Source organism: Ochlerotatus camptorhynchus, unplaced genomic scaffold, assembly GCF_037179485.1.
Source record: "Ochlerotatus camptorhynchus isolate MF236.1 unplaced genomic scaffold, CSIRO-AGI_Acam_v1.1 ptg000858l, whole genome shotgun sequence".
In the NCBI taxonomy this organism is placed as follows: Eukaryota; Metazoa; Arthropoda; class Insecta; order Diptera; family Culicidae; genus Ochlerotatus; species Ochlerotatus camptorhynchus.
Window position 1 is genome coordinate 1 of NW_027041317.1, and position 24,332 is coordinate 24,332.

The window sequence follows — 24,332 nt, forward strand, 5'->3', positions numbered from 1 at the left end:
CAGAGTCACACCACCTGACCTAAGAATGTGAGCTGAAGTTCCAGTTGGGATATTACCTAGTAGCCTAAAACAAAAAATAAGGTTTATAATCACCTTCTGAATCACTGGTATCGGACAATGGTGGCTCGTTTGAAACATATTGACGACCACTAAGCAGATTGCTTTCTACCACCGGTCGTTTATCTTCTAGTTGACGACGAAATGCTCGATGATCGTCCTATTGATAATAAGTGTATTATAAATAACAATATATCGACAACCCATTTTAACAGTTATACCATCTGTTTCTGCAAACTGGCAGCATCTCCTTTCATTGGACCTATTCCTAAAGAAGTTAGCTCAGTGTCCTTGCGAATTACCCACTCAATAAGTTCTCTCAAAGACAACAACAATGCATTCCAGTGCTCAGAGTTGGACTCTAGGCGATTCCTATTTGAAATAAATAAATCAATAAATAAATAAATAAATAAATAAATAAATAAATAAACAAATAAATAAATAAATAATCAAATAAATAAATAAATAAATAAATAAATAAATAAATAAATAAATAAATAAATAAATAAATAAATAAATAAATAAATAAATAAATAAATAAATAAATAAATAAATAAATAAATAAATAAATAAATAAATAAATAAATAAATAAATAAATAAATAAATAAATAAATAAATAAATAAATAAATAAATAAATAAATAAATAAATAAATAAATAAATAAATAAATAAATAAATAAATAAATAAATAAATAAATAAATAAATAAATAAATAAATAAATAAATAAATAAATAAATAAATAAATAAATAAATAAATAAATAAATAAATAAATAAATAAATAAATAAATAAATAAATAAATAAATAAATAAATAAATAAATAAATAATAAATAAATAAATAAATAAATAAATAAATAAATAAATAAATAAATAATAAATAAATAAATAAATAAATAAATAAATAAATAAATAAATAAATAAATAAATAAATAAATAAATAAATAAATAAATAAATAAATAAATAAATAAATAAATAAATAAATAAATAAATAAATAAATAAATAAATAAATAAATAAATAAATAAATAAATAAATAAATAAATAAATAAATAAATAAATAAATAAATAAATAAATAAATAAATAAATAAATAAATAAATAAATAAATAAATAAATAAATAAATAAATAAATAAATAAATAAATAAATAAATAAATAAATAAATAAATAAATAAATAAATAAATAAATAAATAAATAAATAAATAAATAAATAAATAAATAAATAAATAAATAAATAAATAAATAAATAAATAAATAAATAAATAAATAAATAAATAAATAAATAAATAAATAAATAAATAAATAAATAAATAAATAAATAAATAAATAAATAAATAAATAAATAAATAAATAAATAAATAAATAAATAAATAAATAAATAAATAAATAAATAAATAAATAAATAAATAAATAAATAAATAATAAATAAATAAATAAATAAATAAATAAATAAATAAATAAATAAATAAATAAATAAATAAATAAATAAATAAATAAATAAATAAATAAATAAATAAATAAATAAATAAATAAATAAATAAATAAATAAATAAATAAATAAATAAATAAATAAATAAATAAATAAATAAATACATAAATAAATAAATAAATAAATCAATAAATAAATAAATAAATAAATAAATAAATAAATAAATAAATAAATAAATAAATACATAAATAAATAAATAAATAAATAAATAAATAAATAAATAACGTAATGCACCGAATACCGGACAGTGTTTTAATTTGTACCATTCTTTTTTAATTAAATAGATTAAGGTGGGGCGTTTTGAGAATTTCGAAGCCCATGCAAAATATTACTCATTGATTTGGCACTTGTCTGGAAGGTCTTTCAAAACCAAACTTTCCGACAATAAATCACAAAAAATGGAAGTGTTTTTAAAGAATTATAGACAAAAGTGTGTTTCGGGATGATAAATTATAATATTTGTACCAACTTTCGGGGCGCACAACAAGAAAAATGCAATAGTGAAGGGGTAATTTATTTCAGGGTAAGATTGTGCTTTTCCAACACTCTTACGAAAAAATCGTTCTAGCTACGATCGGACTGAAAACTCATCAAAGTTCTGAAAGAGAGAGTTGAAAACCTTGAATGAGGCTTCCTACACACTTAGATTTTTTTCCAAGATGAGCACCACCGAGCAGCTCGGCATTTTATTTTGCTGGATCTCAGTGAAAAACTTGCCGAGATTCAGCTAACAAATAGGAATTTTGCCGAGATCTCAGTTAACAAACATACATTTTGCTGAATCTCGGCAAGTTTTTCACTGCGATCCAGCAAAATAAAATGCCGAGCTGCTCGGTGGTGCCCATCTCGGCAAAAAATTTACGTATGTATGTACACACTTAAATTCTTTCGTTGAGATTCCAACAGGCGAGTAGTTCTGCAATTTATTTTGCTGAGGTTCAGTAAAACTCAGACTCAGCTAACAAACAACATTTTGCTGAGATATCAGCTAACACATAAATATTTTGCAGAGACATCAGCAAAGGTAAATACCGAGGTAATTTGGATATTTTACCGAGCTAGATTAAGTGTGTATGGAATTACAGTAAACTCTCCATAACTCGATATTGAAGGGATCATCGACTTTTTATCTTGTTCGATTATTTGAAAGGCTCAATTACGGAGCCGATAATTCATTACTCGTTGTTTTTAACAAAATTCACTAATTTCTTTGTCTAGTAGGAGTTAGGCCGAATACTCGCGGCTTACCCGAGGTTAGAGGGGTTCATTGTCGAAGGATAGGATCAGAGGAAGAGCTTGGGGGTGCGGTTTCATTGTCTCATCAGAGCGTTGCCACCAGTAATTATCGACTTATAAAATAAAACAAAAGATTTTTTTGTTTGTCCATACTTTTAACAATAATCTTGAAATATTCCATCTACTGTAATATCTGGTCGCTTAGTTACCAATTTGAATTAGATTTTTAAGAAGTAATTTACGACAGTTCTGTTCTGCGAAGTTAATTCATAATATTATGCCAATATGAACAAAACCATGCCATTAGACTGTCAATTCTTTAAATACAATGTGCAGCATGAAAGTTTCTGGTTCCATGATAGATTTTAGCCATTTACCCAAGGACGCCTAAAAAATGCCGAATTGTATACACGATATAATTCAATATAATCACAAATGATCGAATCATTTAAAGCTCATGAGATTTGATTATTCGCACAATGGGTGCTGCTTTTAGTTTGTTTTGATCACATTTCTAGGAATATTTCTGAGTAGCACTATCGCCCTGAGTACTCCAGAAAATCGGTTTGAGATTTGATTATTCGCACAATGGGTGTTGCTTTTAGTTTGTTTTGATCACATTTCTAGGAATATTTCTGAGTGGCACTATCGCCCTGAGTACTCCAGAAAATCGGTTTGATTTGTATTATGATAGATTCTGGTATACATTAAATATACGGACAATTTTACTGAGGACATTAGAAAAATGTTGTGATGTGGGCGATGAGTCCTGGGCATACAATATGAGCATTAGTTATCATGTTTTAAAGTTCCTTTTACTTTAACATAAAAATCACATCAGCTTCTAATGACATATATAATTATATAATCAAAATAACATTACGTAGAACATCGACCAAAGGAGAGTACAATGTATGGAAAAATGTAGGGACCGGTATAGAAAATATAAAGTAATAGAATATCACTGACTGTAGTCCAAGTCCAATGCTTGGAGTTTTGAGAAATCTTAATTTTTTCACTGAGGTCGAACTTTTGCCCCACCTTACTGTATTACACTATTATGGGCTACAAAATGGAAGAAGCAGAATACCTAGCTCTCGTGATGATGATGATGATGATGATGATGGTCCCACCTCTTACCCCTACAAAGGTTTGAGCTGGACGAGTTATCTTTAAGATAATTAAATATAAACATTTTAACCAGGTTTGCAAACAAAATAGAGCTGGTTACAATTACAGATATAAATGTCCTGTTAAATATGCTATAGGCATCAACCAAAAACATTCAAAGGTGTAACTAGTTATCAAAAGTCCAAGTATAGTCCTCGACAATACTTCCATTTACACGTGACCTGGGATTTACACGTTTAAGCTTCGGCAGTGCTAGGACTATATCCAAGGAAACGACTTCCAGCCAACCCTTTACTAATTCAAGGCTTTTGCCACAATTTCCACGTATTAGTCATTTATACCTGTATTCCGCGCGCGAGGCTCAAACCATTATAGACTACTCAAAGCTATTTTTACTATTACTACTACAAAATCAAAAATTTAAAAATCCATCATCACCATCGAGGCAAACAATGTAGTTTTTTGTATATGCTACACAAATTACTAAAATGTCGTTATGACAGTCTCCATACAAAATAATCCGTCAAGATACATGATTTATCCATTCATAAAAATTTAACTGCTCAATAAACAGCTTTTACATTTGAAATGCAGCGTCTCTTGAATTCTGTAAGTGTAGTTGCACGCTTGATGTGTCTAGGCATCGAATTGAAAACATTTATACCTTTGAAAAATAATGAATTTTGTGAAGCAAAAATTGTCTTAGATGTGGTGTTCTTACTTCATCCGCGTTTCTAGTGTTATATCTATGAAAATCACTTCCTCTTTCAATCCGATCACACAAATATCGAGGCAGCAAACCGTTAACTACTTTAAAAATGAACACCATAGTCAAAAACACAATTCTTTGCTTCAATGACAGCCATTGCAAAGCGTCCAGCATAAAAGTTGAGGAAGTGAATCTATTACATCTTAAAATCAAACGCATTACTTTATTCTGCAAACGCTGTAATCTCGATATTTGTGTTTCATTGGCCAAAAATAAAATGGAAGGGCAAAAGTCTAGATGAGGGGAGATGATTGATTTGTATAACTATATTTTACTACCAATAGTTAAATCGTTTTTCAAGCGACATAGAATTCCATACTTCTTGGCAATTTTCTTGATGACATTGTCAATATGAGAATTGAACTTGAGTTTGTCATCAATAATCACGCCAAGATATTTAGTTTCCTGAACGCGATCAAATGTCTCATCATCAATAACAACAAAGACATCATCATCTACACGATTCCGCGAAATTACCATGAATTTAGTTTTACTTATATTCAATTTCAATTGTTTATACTTCAACCATCTACTTAGAGAACGCAAATCTTCATTCAAGCGTGAAACGGCTTCTTCTAAATCTTTAGCTGCAATGAACAACACAGTATCGTCAGCAAAAAGATTAATATCACAAAACCGTAAAACTATATATATATATATATTATTATATACATAATAAATAAAAGGGGCCCTAATACACTTTCCTGAGGCACTCCAAGGTCATTGTCAACGGGACAAGATACAAAATCATTAAAAACAGTCCTTTGTGTTCTGTCAGATAAATAGCTTTCAAACCATTTGTATGCAGAATCCGAAATTCCAAAGCGCTTGATTGTTCTCAACAATAAGGGCCTAGAAATTGTCTCAAAAGCGCGTTTTAGATCCAAAAACACAGCAACAATCGTATCTTTATGCTCCAAATTTTCTTTCCATTTAGCTAACACTAAGTTTAACGCGGTTCCACAAGAATGGCCTTCCCGGTATCCCGATTGTTCCGGTATCAACAAACAGTTACTATTTAAAAATTCTAATAGCTAGCCTTTTACAACAAGTTCTGAAATTTTCTCTAATGTGTGCAACATGTTGATGGGACGAAACTCTTCGGCTTTAATCGTCCCAGCAACTTTTTGTATAGGAATAACTAAAGATTTTTTCCAAATATGCGGCACGTGCCCAGATTGCAATGATTGATTTATAAGGTCCCGCAGAGTGTGTCAAATGACATGAAAGCAATCTAGTATTAACATTATCTACTCCAGCCGTTTTTCCTAATGAAAAGCAAATATTTTTAAGTTCATCTAATGTAATTGGGTGAAAACCATTAAATCTACAATTACTATTAATCGGCTGTTTTATTTCGTCCGGTTCATTGATCAGTTCAATAGATTGATTGATCAGTGAAAAGCTCGCGACAAAATAGTCATTAAACTTAGAAGCAATTACTGGTTCTGACTGTTCTAATATGCCATCAAAAGTTATGGTCCGCGATTTACAATTACTAGGCTTCATCAAAGATTTCAAAATTTTCCATAACTCTTTGCTGTTGTTTTGATGCTGATCAATTTTCCTCTGAATATATTCACATCGAGTTTTCTTAATCGATTGTGAATATTTATTACGCGCGACCGTGTACCTATTCCAATGATTATCACTATTAGATCTACAAAACTTTTTGTACCATTTGTCCCTCTTACGTTTAAGACGCAAAAGATCCAAATTGTACCAGCTGTTCGAGTTTTTCAAAGAAACAAACTTTTGTTCAACTAATTTATTGGTACAAGTTTTCAAAACGTTAGTAAGAACAGCTGCATCTTCATCTAAAGTTCCGGTAACTAATGGAAAATCCACGCTTCTCTCAACAAGATTCGAAACAGTTTGCTTCGAATATTTCCTCCAGCACTTCAATTTTACAAAATTATCGTTATCGTTAACACTGTCTAAGACATTAATTACTAAAGTTTCATGATCGGTTATTTTCAAATCAGCTTGAGTAACTGAACTGACATAATCAAAATTAGAATAAACATGGTCAATCAAAGTTCTACTTTGCCGGGAAATACGCGTACATTCACTTACTAATTGTTTAAAGAAATCAGCTTATTGCTTCAGATGGTTCGAATTGCTAGTATCATGCCAATTAATGTTAAAATCACCCGCAAGTATATTTAATTTACTAGAATCTAAAAATGTCTCGAACCAGTTCTCTAAAATTTCAATAAAACGCTGATTACTTGAACTGGGAGAATGATATAAAACACCATAATTACCCATCTTCATGCCACGTTCAACTGTAATGCCTAAGAACCAATTGCCATCAATAACTTCGTGTTGGCGAAGATTGAATTGAACTGATTCTTTGACATAAATAGCAACACCGCCAGTGTGCCTCGAATGTGACAAACAAGCAGCAGCTTTATATCCCGGAATGCTATACTGATCAAAAGATTCAATTTCTACAATATGTGTTTCTGCTAACAAAACCAAAAGTGGACGATTATCTTCTACAATCTGACGTAATGTTACGTAGTTTGTAGATAACCCCGCAATATTCAAATACAAAATCTATAATTTACTAACATTACTACTGGAACTTGGTTGCTATTTATTGAAATGTAAGCTGCTTTTTTTCTGATCATATAGTTTTTTATACACAAAACAATTAGAACTAAATGCTGCGTGGTTGACGTCCAGATTTAATTTACGCTCTTTATTAGTTTTTAAACAATTAACGCATTTCAATACAGTTGACGTACACTTAGAGGTGCTATGTTGTTTGCTGCATCTAGAGCATCGTTCGCAATTTTTGCAATCCGTGCTTTAATGCCCAAATTCTCCACATCTGAAGCATCGCAAAACATTAATCGCGGGAACTATCGAGCACCGATCAAACCCTACATTTACTTTTTTCGCACATAACAAACATTTATACGTCTCGATATCGACTTCAATCACAACACTAAACTTGTTGTAAGTGAAGCGTGGATTTTAAAACATGTTAACTACTTTTACATCATTATTTGCGATGTCTTCATTTTGACTTTTTAAGAAGTCAATGAAGACATCGGAGGAATACTGATCGCTCATGCCCATCATTTTTAACATTGGCACCGATGTGGGAACAACAGCGTTGTAGTTTTCACCCAAATTGCTTTCAATGCCCTTTTTCACCTCATTTACATTGTATCCTGTTGCATACTCAACAATAATGGAGCCATCTTTCCCGTTTCTAAAGTTACTGATTTTGTGTGTTTTTGAATCCAGGTTTGTTTTCAAAAACTTGCAAGTTTCCTCGCAGTCTTGTTTGGACTCTTTAGGTTTAATCACAATGACCAGGCGAGCCTTACGGTTGTTCAGTTTTTTACTTTCAAACTTACTTTTATCATTTTCAACTTTATTTTTACTGATATCCTTACTTTTACCGTCCCCTTGTCCGTTTTTTAAAGCATCCGCGAAACTACATTTAACTTTATCATTAGTAGAATTCTCTTCGTCATGACTATTACTATTACCATCGGGGATTTGACCCGCTTCAGAGGGAATCGGCCCAGATCCACTGCTATTATTCATTGCAACTAAATTTTTGTACGCAATAATTCTCGAAAATGAACTAGTCATATTTTCCAATTTTTCATTTAATAATATTTCAAGTCCGCCAACGGCTTTCTTCAGGGTACCATTTACATTTAAACGGATAGCTTCCATACCGGTCTTCAACGCGTTATCAATTTGAGCAGCAATCTGATCTCGCATGTTTGTGATCGAGGCCGAAATAGAAGATATTCTCTTCACTTCTTCCTCAATATTTCTAACATGCGAGATCGAAGTCCTCACAAGTTCCTACTTTACGCCTCCCCGAGTCATATGATAACAAAAAATTACCAGCTGAAACATGGACACAGCTGGGTGGCGTAGCCTGTGCGTGATTTTTTGCAATGTGATCAACAAATGAAAGCCATGTGTAACCACACATACTATTAATTTGACTCATAAATTTCATGTGTGCTTCTGGATGGATTTTGTTTATGTGTGGTCACATGAAAATCATGTGGAATTTGACATGGAAATTCGTCAATAAATATGTGTGGAATTTTATTAGTGTAGAGGAGAAGAATGCAGCACGGGAGAGAATGCTGCAATACCACGAGATTGAATGTGGAGCGAAACAGACAAGCGCAGAACAGACAAAACTCGGTTTTCCGAAGGAAGATGCGTCAGCTGGAAGACCTAGATCGCGAGGAGATTTACAATCTGTACCGCGTAAACGACACACGGAAGTTCTACGAGAAGCTAAATAGTTCGCGCAAAGGCTACGTGCCGCAGGTCGATATGTACAAGGACTTGGACGGTAACCTTCACACGAACGAGTGTGAAGTGATTGATAGGTGGAAGCAGTACTATGACGAGCACCTCAACGGTGATGCAGCAGAAAACGAAGGTGGCACGGCAACAGACCTTAGAGCACGCGCAGAAGACGACAGGCTACCGGCTCCTGATCTTCAAGAAGTTAAGGAGAAGATCGGTCGGCTGAAAAACAACAAAGCAACTGGTGTAGATCAACTACCAATTGAGCTATTAAAATACGGTGGTGAAACACTGGCTAGAGCGCTGCACAGGGTAATTGCCAAGATTTGGGAGGAGGAGATATTACCGGAGGAGTGGATGGAAGGCCTCGTATGCCCAGTCTACAAAAAGGGCGACAAGTTCGATTGCGGCAACTACCGCGCGATCACACTGCTGAGCGCCGCCTACAAAGTACTCTCCCAGATTATATGCAGCCGCCTGTCACCATTTTCAAGATAGCTCGTAGGGCAATGCCAGGTGGGATTCATGGGTGCCCGCGCTACCACGGACCAAATTTTCGTGATTCAGCAGGTTCTGCAGAAATGTCGCGAAAACAACGTGCCCCACAATGTTTGTTCAGCGATTTCAAATCCGCATACGACACAATCGATCGAGAACAGCTATGGCAGATTATACACGAGTTCAGATTTCCGGTTAAACGGACGCGATTGGTCAAGGCGACGATTGATCGAGTGATGTGTGTTGTTCGAGTATCGGGGACACTCTCGAGCCCCTTTGAATCTCAATGGGGGTTACGGTAAGGAGATGGACTTTCGTGTCTGCTATTCAACATCGCGTTAGAAGGTGTGATCAGAAGAGCTAAGATAGACACGAGTAGCATGATCTTCAGGAAGTTCATCCAGCTTCTTGGCGTCGCCGATGACATCAACATCATGGCACGGCACTTTGAGACGATGCGGAAACCTACATCAGACTGAAGGCTGAAGCTAGGCGTGTTGGACTTGCCATCAACGCATCAAAGACAAAATACATGAAAGGAAGAGGTTCTAGGGAAGACAATGTTAGCCTCCCACCCCGAGTTTAGATTGACGGTGATGAAATCGAGGTGGTCGATGAGTTCGTGTATTTGGGCTCACTGGTGACCGCCGAAAATGATACCAGCAGAGAAATTCAAAGACGCATTATGGCAGAAAATCGTGCCTACTTTGGACTCCGGAGGACGCTCCGGTCGAATAAAAATCGCCGCCGCACGAAGTTAACTATCTACAAGACGCTTATTAGACCGGTGGACCTCTACGGCCACGAGACCTGGACTATGCTCGTGGAGGACCATAGGTGGACGTGGAGTGCAAATGGATGACGGAACGTGGAGGAGGCGAATGAACCACGAATTGCACCAGCTGCTAGGAGAACCACCCATTGTCCAAATTGCAAAAATTGGGCAACTATGGTGGGCTGGGCACGTCGTAAGAATGCCGCACGACGACCCAGTGAAAATGGTTCTCGAAAGCGACCCCACAGGAACAAGAAGAAGAGGCGCGCAGCGGGCAAAATGGATCGACCAAGTAGAAGGCGACCTGCGGACCCTTCACAGACTACGAGGCTGGCGAAGTGTGGTCACGGATCGAGTAGAGGGGGACGACTTCTTCGGACAGCAGAGGACAACAAGGTCTTAGCATGATTGGTAAGTATGTACTGTATTACATCCACGTGGGAAAATATTTTTTTTTTTGCGAAATAATAATTATGTTACATGAACTAAATCATAGTCGTAAACCTGTCCCATATGAATAAGAAATTAAGCAAAGATCCTATACTTCCAAATAGACACGAGTAGCATGATATTCAGGAAGTTCATCTAGCTTCTTGGCGTCGCCGATGACATCAACATCATGGCACGGCACTTTGAGACGATGCGGAAACCTACATCAGACTGAAGGCTGAAGCTAGGCGGATTGGACTTGCCATCAACGCATCAAAGACAAAATACATGAAAGGAAAAGGTTCTAGGGAAGACAATGTTAGCCTCCCACCCCGAGTTTAGATTGACGGTGATGAAATTGAGGTGGTCGATGAGTTCGTGTATTTGGGCTCACTGGTGACCGCCGAAAATGATACCAGCAGAAAAATTCAAAGATGCATTATGGCTGAAAATCGTGCCTACTTTGGACTCCGGAAGACGCTCCGGTCGAATAAAAATCGCCGCCGCACGAAGTTAACTATCTACAAGACGCTTATTAGACCGGTGGACCTCTACGGCCACGAGACCTGGACTATGCTCGTGGAGGACCATAGGTGGACGTGGAGTGCAAATGGATGACGGAACGTGGAGGAGGCGAATGAACCACGAATTGCACCAGCTGCTAGGAGAACCACCCATTGTCCAAATTGCAAAAATTGGGCGACTATGGTGAGCTGGGCACGTCGTAAGAATGCCGCACGACGACCCAGTGAAAATGGTTCTCGAAAGCGACCCCACAGGAACAAGAAGAAGAGGCGCGCAGCGGGCAAAATGGATCGACCAAGTATGAAGGGTCCGCAAGTCGCCTTCTACTTCACAGACTACGAGGCTGGCGAAGTGTGGCCACGGATCGAGTAGAGGGGGACATTAGAGATGAACTAGCCAACGGCTAAAAATCTCTCTAATAAAGTTAAAAAAAAGAGGGGGACAGCTTCTTCGGACAGCAGAGGACAACAAGGTCTTAGCATGATTGGTAAGTAAGTACTGTATTACATCCACGTGGGAAAATATTTTTTTTTTTTTGGCGATATAATAATTATGTTACATGAACTAAATCATAGTCGTAAAACTGTCCCACATGAATAAGAAATTAAGCAAAGATATGAATGATGCGCGATTATGGGTAGCATAAGATTATCATACATTTTATGCATTTGAATCAAATTTGGCCTTGATAATCAACGTGTCCAGATTTATGGACTAAATGTCCGGAATTCGGTGCATTGCAGTTCAAAGAAATGGAAAAATTAAAACATACATACCTTATAGCAATGCTCTTTGATTTCAGGTGATTCCATCTCTGATTCATCTCATCCAAACGACGTTGCAACATTACAGCATCTTCTTGTGACGTTAATGATCCTAACAGTTTTCTACCAGTATTGTCCAAGCGGTCATACACTACACGATGTGATTCAATCTCAGATTGTAGGTCCTGAAAATAATACAAGCAATATTACGACTAATTTATACTACTTCAATTCAATTGATTCAGTATCAAATTACAAATAAATACCATTTGTTTAGTTAAATCATCATTATCAAAGATCAAAATGAAAATAAACTCAAAATTTACCTAATTACCTAATGGATTACTGAGTGAAAGGGACATTTCCTGGTATTTATGTCTTAAACACTTTTTATAATATTTTACCAGAATACATAATTTTTTCCTACAACTTTTTCTCATACGTCATTTTGATTAAAACTTCATTTCACACATGGTTGTTTACCGGTAATTACGCTTTTGTTCGTATTTTTGTATTAAAATCATAGTCTTAAACATTTAAATGTGTGTTTATTTAAATTTAAAGTGTGAGTTTATTTGTTTATTTCGTCTAGCAAAAGTAGACTACACTGGCGTCGCTTTTTACGGGGTTTTGAAACGGTCTTTTTTTTACGCGGATTTCGGAATTAACACGGTTTTTTACGCGGATTTCGGAATTTACGCGGTTTTTTTTACGCGGATTTTAGTTTTTTTACACGGATTTCAGAATTTACGCGGTTTATTGTTCTACACTAGAGTCGCTTTTTACGCCGTTTTTTTTTACGCGGTTTTTGTTTACGCGGTTTTTTTACGCGGACGTATCACCCGCGTAAAAAGCGACTCCAGTGTACATACAATGATCACTCCGTTTTACTTTCATGCTATGCATTATTTCTATAATTGTTTAGTTGGTTTTTAATTTGATCTTTTGAAATAGTGATGCTAATGACTTCGCAGTGTAGATTAATCTTTTTTTTTTATTTGGATTTGGACAATTGGATCTGTTTCACTTCGAATTCGGGAGCTCACGGATTCCATTACTGACCCGAGCACCGACAGTACTTGAATCCGGTAATTTCGGTAATCGGGTCGGTAATGGATTTTGGAGATCTTTAGGCTTTTAAGATTCGTCCTTAAAATAATGAATAGTTGAGAAATTACCTGTAAACAACCCTACCCATAACAAACAATTGTTATTTTCAAGCAATATTTTGTTTTGCTATTTGGCCTGGAATTCTACAGTAGATCATGATAAAAAGAGTAGAGTTCATTCAATAAAACACCAACGAAAGAGCAACTCGTGATCCAAGAAGGAAAAATCATAATTGATTCTTCTTCCAATATTCAATAAAAATATTTTTTTGCTTCCCGTTGTTACCCTATCACATCCTTCATTCTATTTTGACAAATAATGACAAAATGACAAATAATGACAATGAAAACTATTTCGAGATAATGTAACATTCGGGGTAATGGGTTTTTGGAGTAATGGTTTCCGGGGTAATTGTACTTGGGGTAAGGTGCCATTCGTGGTAATGGTATTCGGGTATTATGGTTGTAGGATCTTTCATACTCTCTAAAATGCTTGCCCAGCTAGTGCCAACTCTGCCAACAACTGAATACGGTTCTGTATAGATACACATATCAAATGGATATACGGCTCCTCAATGGCAATACATATATCTGTTTACACTTACTGGAAAACGTAAGATTCTAATACAGATTTGTACAAAAAAAATTACAGAATATGTGATGTTTTAAAGCATGAAATATTGTGTAATATGGTAAAAGATTTTTAAATAATTGTGATGTTCGTTAAATTATCGTGTTCGATTTCCAATTTAATATCTTCTCTTGATGGTTTTATATGAAAATATGAATTCTGGAAAAGCTTGTTTGAGCGCTTCTGAAACAGTCCGTTGAAAGAACTGAAATAACATTTGTTGTAAGAAAAAATGCAGAGGATGTAAGAAATCCACACTTACATTTGATGCTAATGCCATTTGTTTTGCGTGAAAATTTACAGTTAAGAAGAAAAACAAGACCCGTTGTAGATAATTTCCAACCTGCAAAGCACAACAAAACATTTTTTTAATGTATATTTGTGCGGTAAAACGTGATACGTTTTGTAGTTTTGTGAACTTCTTGTCTGCCACTATTCGCATGTAGATAGGACATGGAAATGTTATGCGAATAGCGGCAGTTGTGAATTTCAACAAATTTGTTCACTATTACAAAATTAGATCTATGTAATTTAAAAAAAATTCTCTGACAGAAGTAAAACGAAGATAAGAAGGACAATACAAAACAATTATGAAGATAAACCACTTGAAAACATGCTAACTGCCGCTATTCGCATAACACTTCAATGCAAATAGGAAATCCGCAGAATATGGAACTGTTATGTGAATAGTGGTAGTTAAAGGTAATAAAAAATTACCTGACTGAATTTATCCTGCGTGTCAAGAATATCAATGAAAAGCGCCATTCGATCATCCATGATTTGGAACCCATTTCTGGGTTGTGTTAATAAGCTTTGCACTGCTTCGCGTATGGAGCCAGGTGTAGTACTACTACACGAGCTGTCATCTGATGAATTTTTGCATACTTCAGTTCCATTAAAACTGCTACCATTACTACCTCCGTATGCCATATTGAACAATCGTATTTGCTCAGATGTTTGTTTTAATGCATCCGAACATTTTTTCAAATATTCGACTGAATCCGCACTCTTTGCATTCAATGCAAGAAGAAGAAACTTGTCTAAAATTTGATCGACCGTTTTGGATGTTTTCGCAATGTTGATCGATAACTTTGCCTGATTTTTAACATCGAATGGTTTTAAATCATTTTTCGGTTCGACACTACTGTCGATCAGCTTTTCCATTGGTTTATTTTTGGCATCTATCTCATTAACTGAAGTAATAATAATCGTTGCATTATCCAGTGATTTTGACTTCACATTATTGTTACACAAGTGTTTAAGATCGGTTTTACTAGTATCCGGTTGGTTTGATCTAATAGCATCTAAAAACTGCCGCAACTGATCTGAAGGAGTTTTTACATCACCAGATGATTCTTTTCGGAAATTATCCGTTTTCGTGGGTATTTTATCCGGTTCGACAGTTTCAGTTATTCCTTTACCTTCTTCGTCATCATCGTCATGGCCATAAGATTCATCGTTCATTTCTGGTTCGCGCATTGAGCTACGAATACTTTCCAGAAATAATTTCAACTGGTGAGAAGGTGTTTGTACTTCTTCGTTCACAATATCCCCAGGAGGAGGTGTTTGCGAGGGCTGCAATGTTGGATGCTGCTTCGACATGGGAGTTGTACTATGATTGCTGTTTTGTTGTTTTTGTTTCTTCAATTCCTGCAACAACTTGGCTTGTTCTGAATATCGCTTCACGCTTTCTGTTATTGTACGAAGCTGCTCGGAGTATATTCGCAGCTGTTTCTCTAAAAATGCTTGGTCCGGAACGGTGCCATATGCGAATGAAATCGGGCGTGGTTGTTTTCTATCAATCGATCCCACATTCTTTGCAGCTAGTTCATTCATATTGCTATAAATAACACCTTGATCGAACAACTGACCGTGAAATGTAATAGATTGACGCATTCCAGGTGCATTTGGAATTCGCATATTGGGTAAACCAGGTTGTGACAAACGCTTGATCGGAGGTTGCTGCTGAGCCAATGGAGTATTGCGATCTAAGCTTCTAGGACGTAATACAGGAGGGGTGTTACTGCTGTTAGTTGTATTTTGTCTAGGGATGCTCTGCGATCGTCTTTGAGGTACTGCTGGGGGTACCATTGAATTGGAGTGTGCAGTAACCGGTACAGGTAATGTATAAATGTCACCTTCCTGTTTAGTTGTTTTTAGTGAACTTATTGGGGATGCTATGGACCGATGCTCGCTGTTCTTTTGTATCGTTGAATAAAAGGCATTATAAAGAGGCTCTTGTTGTATTACATTACCAGCATTTATATGGAAGTTTGATTTTTCATCATTACTTTTTATTCGTTGCAATTGTGGTTCAACAGCAATACTATGAGGTCTTTTAGGATGAGGAAACGAACTGCCGTTGTTGGAATTACCCTTTATAGTGTTGTCATATCCAAGTTGCTTTTGCGAATGTTGCGAGGCAAACGTTGTAACGAACGCATTATTTATGTGCAATGATATATTTTTATCATCTATTCTTAGTTCGTTGCCACCATTCAGTGCTATTTTGCGATTCATTATGAAATTTTCCAAATGATAATCAATACTGGCTTTATCGCTAACTGCTGATGGTGAAATTTTTGGCGAAACTTTGTACCCATTAGGCATTGCGTTTTTTTTTTCCAAAGCAGACATTTGTTTATGCTTTGGTAGATTAACAATGGTCTTTTCAACAAAATCTTTGTTATTGTAACCATTTTGTACTGGTGTTGATGCCATTTTTTCTTGGTTCTTCTTCAATTCGATTTGTTTTGATCAATTCCGCTTATCACTTAAAAATTCTTATCACTTATTTTATCGTTGTTGTTTTTATTACCACTTAATGATACTTTTTATCACTTAACTTAACATCAATTTTTTTATAAAGACTATTGTTTTTAATCACTGTGCGTCGAAAATAATTATAAAGAGTCGAATATATCTACCAAATACACAGTATTTTTTTTTTTCTAATGGTATTTAATTTAGGTACATTACAATAAATATTACCACACATAATTTCAAACAAATCATTATGATACGTTGAATCATTGTGTCTGCAAAAAAGCTTGCATAAACTGCAGGTTATAAAGTAGCAGTAAGTAAAACATGAAAATAAAAATGCATAAAAGATATATGCACAATGCCATTACTGTGATATTTCATTTAACATTTACAGCTTCATTAAATATACGGAAAGATTAAAATAATAATATTTATATATAAATTATAAAGCATCAATTTTTTCAAGTCCAGATATGTTTTGGATGCCCCCAAGGAAATGGACACATTATGACTTGAACCAAATCCCTCATGCGATTCAAAATCAAATGCAGAATAACATGAGAAATCAAAATCATTTTCATTTTCATTTTCAAGCACAATTTAAATAATTTGCAAGTTCAAACATGTGTAGGTTAAAATCATTGATTCATAGCTCCTAACGCTGAACTTTTCAGGAGTATTATTTTATAATGTAATCTTCGAAATTCAATCGGTTTTAAACCCTGCCAGGTGCCGCCTACCATCTTTTCGGGCCGTTCAATATGGTGTCACAAAACCGTTCGATAGGCTGTATATAATATTGACATTTTCGAATCGAGATTTGGCTAGGTACCCCTCAGTACCCAACGCTGAAATTTTCAGAAGTACTATTTTATAAGGTTATCTTCAAAATACAACCAGTTTTAGACCCCGCCAGGGCCCGCCCACCCTCTTTTCAAGCCGTTGAATATGACGTCACAAAAACGCTTGATGGGCTGTATATCACATGGATGTCAATGGAAAGCATTGGTGTATTCAGCAAAGTTGTATATTTTAATGATGCCAACAATTTCTTAGAACATCATAAATTGATCAAATTTGAAAAAAGCACTAATTAACTTAAAAAACCAATATTAAGGTAGTCTTAAAAGAAAATCTATTATAGCTCTACAGAGATATGATGTAGAAATTTGGTGTCTTTGGCAAATGTTCATGAAATCAACTGCGCTGCAACTTTGTCCAAGACATGGAACCATTATCTCGTAACTGGAAAAAGTTAGAACTTGGATGTGTAATACTAGCTTAAAGATTATTCAGGTGTGTATTTCAAAAGATGCGAGTTATAATTTTGAGCAACTTCTCCCAAGACACCCAGTCTCTAAAACGTCGAAAAAGGGTAGAAAATATTTTTGACCGTCTTTATTCATATTCGTGCCACTGTGCGGCGGCGTGCACCGGTGTATGACTTTGGTGGCCGTAAAAATATCGCATTTTCAACTTGAATTCAAGTAAGGTCACATAAATTGAATACAAATATTGTGTTGATGTTTGTGACATGTTATAGACAACGCCTTTTGAAATTTGCTACCGAAAACACCATCTTATCTTTTCAAACAGTATCAGGAAAGGTAAGGTTGTTTAGATGAAGGCTCGATGTTTTTGAAGATATTGAACAAACAATATGACCAACATTGACCATAGTTGTCACGATATGGGTTTTGGTATGAGACTCTGGCCATTTCCTGGAGGGGTGGCAAAGTGGTTATTGGCTGTCGATGTAACATTCATGGGTCGTATTGTTTTTCGGATTCTCTGGATTTGCGGCGCACAGGTAAACTCCCATTCCCTCTGTATACACAACAAATCTGATACTATAATCAGAATTGCTCAGTCTGCATGAAGCAGTCGATTTCATCAAGCAAGTTCTATTAACAACAAACAATTAATCGATTAAGGCATACTGAAGCATTATGGGAAATCATCATCGTTGCAAATATAAATAGATTAAACATAACCCTTTGCTTCAGTACCGTCAACCTCAGTCCATGGGGAGGGTGCTTTGATTACCAGCCATAATCGTCACGAAAATGAATCTGAGCTGGCACGCACGTTTCAGTTCCAGTACTTGTGGAGATCAGGCTATGCATTTAATACCTGATTTTGTAAGGGTTTTTCAAGCATGGTTTCTTTACTCACTCGGAGAGATTTCCGTTTCGATAAGATATCACAAGAAATTACATACATTTATAACATCCTCCCGTTTCTCGTCCATGGCTGCTTGAAATCGAAAACTAATGAAATTTATAATGCAACTATCAATACTAGCTGACATTTTACACACTTAAAAAAAACTTGAACATATAAGGGAAATGGCTCTAATGTTGGCCTATGGATCTAAGAATGGGCCCATCGCTAAAAATCTGCTATTTATCAATTTTATCTACATGAACGCATCATTGGAACGGTACTTAATATCCATATCGATATTGAAAATTTAGTCGATTGCTGAATTTAAGTATGGGACCAAATTAGGGGCATTTCCCCTATTCATTTTACACATTGAGAATCACATATTTGAGAAAGCGATGACATACTCTGGCTCACCCTGTTCTTTGCCATACAATAATACTAATACAAAAATGGCACAGGCCTAAAGAACTCTCAAAACAACTGTGGTAGTACTCAATGAACACTAAGTTGAAAGCCTGTGAAATTAATCAGTGGTGACCAAGGAATCAAAAATATCTCCATATGACAAAATAACAAGCGATCAACGAACCGAATAATAACGCTATGTCAGAAGTTGAAAACAATAATGATATAATCTTCACCGTTCTTTTTCATGACAAGCAGCTCGTGCGACCCGACTCATTCGGGGCGGTAGAAGGAAACGAGCAAATTGTTGGCAAGCTGCTTCACGAAGTAAAGCCGAAGATGATACACGTGTGTTAATGGGAATTTTTTTGTTATGTCTTTTCCCGATTCATATCAAGCTATGTCCTCATCCGTGTATATTGCAACAAAGCAGGCAAGTAATATATCATTATCCTTCTACCACTCGGATCGAGCTTTGTTACAGAGCGAGTTTGTCATGGTAGTCGTAGCAACCGTTTTGTCTGTATCGTTGGTTGCTTTATGTGTTTGGATTCGCTGGTGGTGACGTAATAAAAATAAGAAGAAGAAGATAAATCCTTCTTAACTATCTTTACTATTTTATCGCTGATCATTAATGATAAAGAAGCTTATTAATTTTTGGTTTTATGTAACTGAAATACATCCAACCCTTTTTTAGGCGATCCCTTTTTTCCGATGTTCGACTAAATCCACCCGGAAGAAAATAATTATAATAAAATAATGAAATTACAACGATGTTTACTGTTGAATTTCGAGTACAATAAAATTTATTGTTATATTTTTGTACGGGAGAAAAAGTTTATTTCGATTTTTAACGATACAATGCTCAAACCATGAAAGTGATGAGATCAAATTTGTTAGAGAAAAATCAGTTTTTTTTTTAATGTTAAGATGCTTTTTTTCTGTAAATTTCTCAAATACCATTATTTTTATTGTTGAGAACCATGAATTTCCACCCGGAAGAAAATAATTATAATAAAATAATGAAATTACAACGATGTTTACTGTTGAATTTCGAGTACAATAAAATTTATTGTTATATTTTTGTACGGGAGAAAAAGTTTATTTCGATTTTTAACGATACAATGCTCAAACCATGAAAGTGATGAGATCAAATTTGTTAGAGAAAAATCAGTTTTTTTTTTAATGTTAAGATGCTTTTTTTCTGTAAATTTCTCAAATACCATTATTTTTATTGTTGAGAACCATGAATTTCATTGTGATTTTAATTTATTGTTATATTTTTGTACGGGAGAAAAAGTTTATTTCGATTTTTAACGATACAATGCTCAAACCATGAAAGTGATGAGATCAAATTTGTTAGAGAAAAATCAGTTTTTTTTTTTAATGTTAAGATGCTTTTTTTCTGTAAATTTCTCAAATACCATTATTTTTATTGTTGAGAACCATGAATTTCGTTGGTAATCGCCAAAAATGTCGAATGTTTTGACAGTAAATATCATGATTTCAATGACAATGGATTTATGACAATTTATTGGATTTTTTTTACGGGCAAGTTTGATAAAACTTTGTCTAAAAATCAGAAAAATAATCAAAGAAAAATATTATAGGGGGGTTTGCGTATTCGTCAATCTAAGCAGCGTTCGCCCTTCTATTAGTAATTTCTTAGCGTCACGCACGTGTTTGTTTGTTTACATTTATCTGCATTCCATTCCATTCCGCTTCAAACTCCTCAGGTAAGTTTGACTATTGTCGGCAACCTCTTTTTCTTTGGCAACCTTTCCATTTGAACTGCATGTCATCCAGCTGTTCTATTATCGGCAACTCGAAATCAGCCGTATTTTGCAGTGCGTATATTTCATTTAAAGAAAAGCCTGGTATAATAGGTTTGCGTAGCCGTAAAACTGTGATCGATCTGATCGGAAGCTGGAAGCTGAAAAACTAATGATTCGTTTACAGGGCTGATAGCAGTGTTAAGCAATAAAAATAGAGAATTAGTGACTAAAATGATGACAAAAAAGTGAATCATTTAAAAAAGTGAAATTATTTAAAAAGAGACCAAAATGTAGCTTAGACATTATCATAAAACTTTCGGAAATAGAATCATGCAGATTGATTCGTCAGTCACCCAAAAAAGGCAAGCATCGATTTGCTATCTATACTATCTATATATGATTCGCTATCTATGCTATCTATACATCATTCGTCAAAAGATCTAACACGACTTTCAATAACAGAGATAATTTACCATATTTAAAATTCTTATGGTCTCCTGAATTAAAGTTTAGAATCAATATATTCTCTAACACGACACGCTTTTTAGATATGATCTACACGAGAACAAATTGGAATTTTCATGAATAAAAAATCATGAAATGAAAAAAAAAACTTGCCATCTCATGAAATCATAACAATGATTCATGATAACGGCGCCGGTGGTGTAGTGGTAAGCGTGATTACCTCTCTCCCTAGCAGGTCTGGGTTCAATCCCAGTCGGCGCCGCCGGGATGTTCTGAGGCATAACATCTCTGATCACGCCTTCCTTCGGATGGGAAGTAAAGCCGTTGGTCCCCGGTTCATGAGTTGATAGGTCGATAGGTAGGGTCCAGGTGTGGGAGCTGCCTTCCTGGCACGTCGGTAGCATTGGTGCTCAGCACGGAAAACAAGATCGACGGAAAAAACAAACCAAAGGAAAAAAAAATGATTCATGATTTTGTGATGGATATGAGAAAGATATGATCTAGATACACTCGTCTGATTTTTGAATTACTGTAAAAAAGCATAATTCTTCTACAACAGGAGTTGTTATTTATTCTACTGGGCCGAACATCTTAAGGCTGGATGAGTCATTAGGTCAACTGTGGGAAAGCGATATTATAAATTTTTTTTTCCTTGATTTTGTTTTCCGTCGATCTTGAAGAACCGGGGACCAACGGCTTTGCTTGCCTCCGTGATCAGAGATGTTATGCCTCAGAACATCCCGGCGGCGCTGACTGGGATAGAACCCAGGCCTGCTGGGGTGCGAGGTAATTACGCTTACCACTACACCACCGGCCCCGCTTATAAATGTTGAACACGAAAAAATCCGGACACGAAAATCTTGTTTTATGTTTCATAGTTCAATGTAAAGGCCCACGCACATCCGGATCGGACGCGTTGCGGCAAAGTGATAGCTAAATCTATTACCTAAGTGTCAAATTTACGTCAACAACAGCTATACATTTGTAGGACCATTGTTTCAGTCTTCCATAGGCCATTTTTCAAACCTTTCTTTGTACACGGCCCATCATCTTTTGAACGAGCCCTGTTCCCACATGCTGCCAAATTCCATTTCCACTTGATATCCCTCAGGTCAATTGCAGTTCCACCCTTTTCTTCAGTATGTGCTTCACAATTGACCAGTATTCCACAATTGGCCTTAGTTGCAATAGGTCGGATTCATCTCCTTGGGAACTACTGTTACGTTATTTTCGCTGTACCACTGTTTGGTGGTATTTAAGTAGTGGCAGCTTGCCAAGTCCGGCCAGAAAAAAAAGGCAGTATTCTTTTCTGTAAGCAATCCTCTTGATAAATTTGCTGGTCCATGGTCCCAGAAGTAACGAAAGTTTCGCTTTTCAGCCCAAAACTGCAGATTGCTTGCCAGACAAGGAACTTTTTGGGGAATTTCAATTTCTTTTTGATTTTACATTCTTCCGGGGCACTCTTCCCGTCAACCGAGGTATGAAATTCCTGGCCAGGAATTTGATCGACAACTGCCAGGAGCGGATAGACCGGGATTTTCTATTGAGCACACAGGATCGAATCACGACGTGCTTGCTGCGTTGAAGCTATGATGTAAACAAATGAACTTATCCTGACAACCAATGCCTACTGTGATACTATACACACTATAACATGATTCAGTAAAATTTCAAAAGAAAAATCTCAAAAAATTCCTTAATGGCAATGTTTTTAGTACGTCCGCATTTTGTCTAGTTCAACCTTTAACCTTATAAACTGTTTTAAACTGGTAAAAAAATAGAATAAGACATGATGAATGAGAGCGGAATTGTTTTAATTGTGTATTATCCCAGGAATTTATAAAATCCTTCAACTTCAATTCCCAAGATCCCAGACGAAATGTTGGATCATTTGACATTTGACGGACTGACAAATAATCTTAAAATTTTGGAAATAAAAATGTTTTCAATACATTTTAACTTGAGAGGTGTCAGACTAAAGAAAGAAAGACAAGTACCTGAATGAAACATTAAACATTAAAACAAATTTTGTTTTAAGATCTCTTGTCTTTGCAGATTTGTTAATATTCTTCAATTATTTTCAAGCTTTTGCATTTTGTAGAAATTTGATATATTTTGGATTTAGTTTTAATAAATTCACGATGAATTATCTTTAAAATCATTAAGTTCTGATGTCAATTGGAAAGTAAAGTCACAGGGAAGTAATGCCATTGGTCCCCGGTTCATGAGTTGATGGGTCGATAGGTATGATCCAGGTGTGGAAGCTGCCTCCCTGGCGTTGGTAGCATTGGTACTCAGCACGGAAAACAAGATAGACAGAAAACAAATCAAAGAAAAAAAAATTAACCTAAGAGTGATTAACTCTCACCCCAGTAGGCCTGGGTTCAATCCCAGTCGGCGCCGCCGGGATGTTCTGAGGCATAACATCTCTGATCACAGGGAAGTAAAGCCATTGGTACCCGGTTCATGAGTTGATGGGTCGCTAGGTATGGTATAGGTGTGGGAGCTGCCTCCTTGGCGTCGGAAGCATTGGTGCTCAGCACGGAAAACAAGATCGAAGGAGAACAAATCAAGGAAAAAAAGATCCTAATTTCACGAATTTTTGAAAAATACAATCCAAATGTATAATGAAAACATTTTAAATTGAGCTAGAAATTTTTATAGGTATTATTGATATATTTTCCTTTAGGTAAAGGAAAAATATGGTTTTAAAAATTATTACAACATTCTACAAATTGTTGGGAAAAAATATACAAAGTTAGGCAACGCGCTTAATTATGATACTTCACGGTAAGTTTTGTGTTTTTTAAATGCATTATTAAAAAACTGCTAATTTCCAAAAAGTTTTAAAGCTTACTAAAAGCTTAACATTAATTTAATTTTACTAAGTATAAATATAAATATAAATATAAATAAATTCAATGTTTGGAAATCCAGGTCTACACACTCAGCTTCTTTTTCCATGTTCGGTAATTTTTTACCGAAAAAATACGGTAAATTTTACAGATTTTTCGGCAAACAAAATTTATTTTACCA

At 35.0% G+C, this 24,332-nt stretch overlaps 1 protein-coding gene across 2 annotated transcripts in view; it reads right to left on the reverse strand.

The window, feature by feature from the left end:
* Nucleotides 1-6: 6 nt before the first annotated feature.
* Nucleotides 7-24,332, reverse strand: part of LOC135715340 (dystrophin-like) — a 197,541-nt gene continuing 173,215 nt past the window's right edge. The window contains exons 1-4 of one of the 2 annotated variants that reach the window (XM_065238660.1): nucleotides 14,434-20,013; nucleotides 11,989-12,161; nucleotides 279-429; nucleotides 7-217 (exon numbers count right to left, since the gene is read on the reverse strand). In XM_065238660.1, the coding sequence (XP_065094732.1) occupies nucleotides 65-217; nucleotides 279-429; nucleotides 11,989-12,161; nucleotides 14,434-16,437 (2,481 nt within the window). In that variant the 5' untranslated portion in view covers nucleotides 16,438-20,013 and the 3' untranslated portion in view covers nucleotides 7-64. Of the gene's footprint in view, nucleotides 218-278; nucleotides 430-11,988; nucleotides 12,162-14,433; nucleotides 20,014-24,332 lie in introns of those variants that run through there. The other variant, XM_065238661.1, reaches the window with a different exon arrangement.